Source organism: Cucumis melo, chromosome 7 (genome assembly GCF_025177605.1).
Source record: "Cucumis melo cultivar AY chromosome 7, USDA_Cmelo_AY_1.0, whole genome shotgun sequence".
In the NCBI taxonomy this organism is placed as follows: Eukaryota; Viridiplantae; Streptophyta; class Magnoliopsida; order Cucurbitales; family Cucurbitaceae; genus Cucumis; species Cucumis melo.
Genome location: NC_066863.1, coordinates 17,184,591 through 17,188,443, shown reverse-complemented (window position 1 = coordinate 17,188,443; position 3,853 = coordinate 17,184,591). Strand labels below are relative to the sequence as shown.

Here is a 3,853-nt window from a genome sequence, read left to right as displayed (position 1 = left end):
ACAGAGTTGCAGCAGATTTTGTTATTAAAAAAAACAAAACAAATATATCTTTTACGCGCGTCTTCCAAACATCGTCGATTGCTTCCTGGTGCAGTGGCTGGTTGTCCATTTCTGTTGTAGGAGGTCTCGTGGCTTCGAGTTCTAGATCGTGCAGTTTTTCGTTTTTTTTTTGTTTTAATTAATTAAATTAATATAATTTGATTATATTAATTTGATTATTTTTTTAGGAGTGCCAAATTCAGCCTATTTTGCTTTTAATCTTTTATTGCATGTGATGTTTTATTAAACTAATTATATACATAATGTATGTCATATAGTTTAAAATCCCACCTTAGGATTATAATTATCATGCATCATACTTAAATATAAGTGTTGTATTTTAGTTGCATGATTTTCTAAGCATGCTCATGCATCATATTTAATATAATTGTTATATTATATGATAGCATGTATAATTAATATATCCATGCATCATCCTATAATTTAACATGTTGTATTATATAGTTTGATTGATGGATGTTTTTATTTTCATTGCATTAATATAATTGTTGTATTGTGTGATGAAAATGAAAATGCATTGAGCATGTCATTACTTAGAGAATATATATATTAAATGACATTAGAATTGCATGTTTATAGATTTTAATTATTTTCTTTCCTTATAAGTGTTATAAGTTTATGAATTTAGAATTAAAATCTATAATAAAGAGTTGCATGCTAACATAAGGTCACAATTAGTTTTAAATAGTTTAAAATTAATTCACCTAGACCTTAATGAATAATATTTCTAATGAGATTAGAAATAGGGTTAATCTCTTCTCGTTTTATTAGGATTAAAATGATATCAATAAAAGATTAAATTTATAAGATATTTGTCTATAAGGGACCTTTGTCTAAGGAAGGTTCTGTCTAGGCTGGGGTACTTAAGCTGACGGTAACGGAACACCCCTACCTGAGAACTGACCTGGAAGGTGAATTAGTCAAACATTTTATAAGCATGCAATACATGATTATATTTATCAAAGTGTTTGATGAACAATAATCATATATTGTTAAACTATCCAATATAAGAGTTATATTGGGCCAATTTAACAATGGACTTAGATAAATAATTAGCCGTATTTTCTAAGTTGTTTTTTTTTTAAGTAAAACACTAAGTGGGAGGAAATGAGGTATATGATACTTCATTTTTCTTTTCATGTTTCTCCTTAAACATTCACACCGTGAGACTTATGCTCGGCCTCGAGGCACCTTTGCTTGTGTCCCCCTACGGATGGTGTTTGTGTAAGTCAATAACAAGGTGAATGGAGATAGTGTTTATAGTAAGTGGGAGAGGGATGTGTGTCAACACATCCCGCGGTCTCTTTCATTAGTTTTTAGTAAATTCTCATGCTTGGCCTTGAGGCACCTTTGCTTGTGTTCCCCTACGGAAGGTGTTTGCATTAGATTTTACTCAAACTCCAGAAATGGATAAGATTTCTTTAGTTTTTGCTCCAATCGGTTTTTTCCCTACGGATTACTTATTGGGGCGGAACTCTAGAATCTAAAATGAAAGGTTACACTTACAAGAAATTTTTAAGTAAGTTAATCATTTTTTGACTAAACAATGATGACTAACTATTATAGGAATAAGAGTTATTCTAGTGTAATATTTAGTTGAGATTGTCTCAATTTAGTGAAGGGATAATTAATCACCCTACGGAGATTTTTATCCTACCTCACTGAAGCATCATTGCAAAATAGATATCACTTAGGATACATTAAAATTTTGCTAAATTGATTGGTTTTATATGGAAAATGCTAGTATAACTAATATAAATAAATTGTATGTTTTCAGTAATTTGATAATGACGAGTGCTACTTTGAATATGCTGGCTGCTGATAAACTTAATGGCAATAATTATGCATCTTGGAAAAATACTATCAACACTGTGCTAATCATCGATGACCTTAGATTTGTCCTAGTTGAGGAGTGTCCTCAAGTCCCAGCTGCTAATGCAACTCAAACTGTTCGAGAACCATATGAGCGTTGGGCCAAGGCAAATGAAAAAGCCCGAGCATACATCTTGGCAAGCTTATCTGAAGTATTGGCCAAGAAACATGAATCAATGCTCACTGCTCGTGAGATTATGGACTCCTTACAGGAGATGTTTGGTCAGGCCTCTTATCAGATCAAGCATGATGCTCTGAAATACATTTATAATGCTCGTATGAATGAGGGAGCCTCAGTGCGAGAACATGTTCTCAATATAATGGTTCATTTCAACGTGGCAGAAATGAATGAGGCTGTCATCGATGAAGCCAGTCAGGTTAGCTTTATTTTGGAATCTCTGCCAGAGAGTTTCCTGCAATTTAGAAGCAATGCTGTTATGAATAAGATTGCTTATACCCTTACCACCCTTCTCAACGAGCTACAGACTTTTGAGTCTCTGATGAAAATCAAGGGACAGAAGGGAGAGGCAAATGTTGCTACTTCCACAAGAAAGTTCCATAGGGGTTCGACCTCTGGAACTAAGTCTATGCCTTCTTCATCTGGCAATAAGAAGTGGAAGAAGAAGAAGGGTGGCCAAGGAAATAAAGCTAACCTCGCTGCTGCTAAAACGACCAAGAAAGCCAAAGCTGCAAAGGGAATATGTTTCCATTGCAACCAAGAGGGACATTGGAAGAGAAACTGTCCCAAGTACTTGGCAGAAAAGAAGAAGGCTAAACAAGGTAAATATGATTTACTAGTGCTAGAGACTTGTTTAGTGGAAAATGATGATTCAGCCTGGATAATAGATTCAGGTGCCACTAATCATGTTTGTTCTTCATTTCAGGGAATTAGTTCCTGGCGGCAGTTGGAGACTGGAGAGATGACGATGCGAGTTGGAACTGGGCATGTCGTCTCAGCAATTGCAGTGGGAGGGCTTCGACTTTGTTTACAGAAATCTTTTCTTTTATTAGAAAATGTATATGTTGTTCCTGATTTAAAAAGGAATTTGATTTCTGTAAAGTGCTTACTAGAACAATCTTACTCGTTAACTTTTAATGTAAATAAAGTGTTTATTTACAAAAATGGTGTTGAGATTTGTTCTGCAAAGTTAGAAAATAATCTTTATGTGTTAAGATCATTAACATCTAAAGCTCTTCTTAATACTGAAATGTTCAAAACTGCAATAACTCAAAATAAAAGACTTAAAATTTCTCCAAAAGAAAATGCTCATCTTTGGCACCAAAGATTAGGGCATATAAATCTCAATAGGATTGAGAGATTAGTAAAGAATGGACTTCTAAGTGAGTTAGAAGAAAATTCTTTACCTGTATGTGAGTCATGCCTTGAAGGTAAGATGACCAAAAGACCTTTTACTGGAAAAGGTCATAGGGCCAAAGAACCTCTAGAACTTGTACATTCAGATCTATGTGGTCCTATGAATGTTAAAGCAAGAGGAGGATTTGAATATTTCATCACTTTTACTGATGATTATTCAAGATATGGGTATGTTTATTTAATGCAACATAAGTCTGAAGCCCTTGAAAAGTTCAAGGAATACAAGGCTGAAGTTGAAAACGCATTAAGTAAAACTATTAAGACATTTCGATCGGATCGAGGTGGAGAGTATATGGATTTGAAATTCCAAAACTATTTGATGGAATGTGGAATTGTATCTCAACTCTCAGCACCTGGTACACCTCAACAGAATGGTGTATCAGAAAGGAGAAATCGAACCTTGTTGGACATGGTTCGGTCTATGATGAGTTACGCTCACTTACCTAATTCGTTTTGGGGTTATGCAGTGCAAACTGCAGTCTATATTTTGAATTGTGTTCCATCTAAAAGTGTTTCTGAAACACCTTTAAAATTATGGAATGGTCA

At 34.2% G+C, this 3,853-nt stretch overlaps 1 protein-coding gene across 1 annotated transcript; it reads left to right on the top strand.

Moving 5' to 3' along the window:
- The first annotated feature begins 1,847 nt into the window (after positions 1-1,847).
- Positions 1,848-2,515, top strand: LOC127150392 (uncharacterized). Its single transcript, XM_051088099.1, has 2 exons — positions 1,848-2,309; positions 2,495-2,515. The coding sequence occupies exons 1-2, from the start codon at positions 1,848-1,850 to the stop codon at positions 2,513-2,515; spliced, it is 483 nt and encodes a 160-aa protein (XP_050944056.1).
- Positions 2,516-3,853: the final 1,338 nt, after the last annotated feature.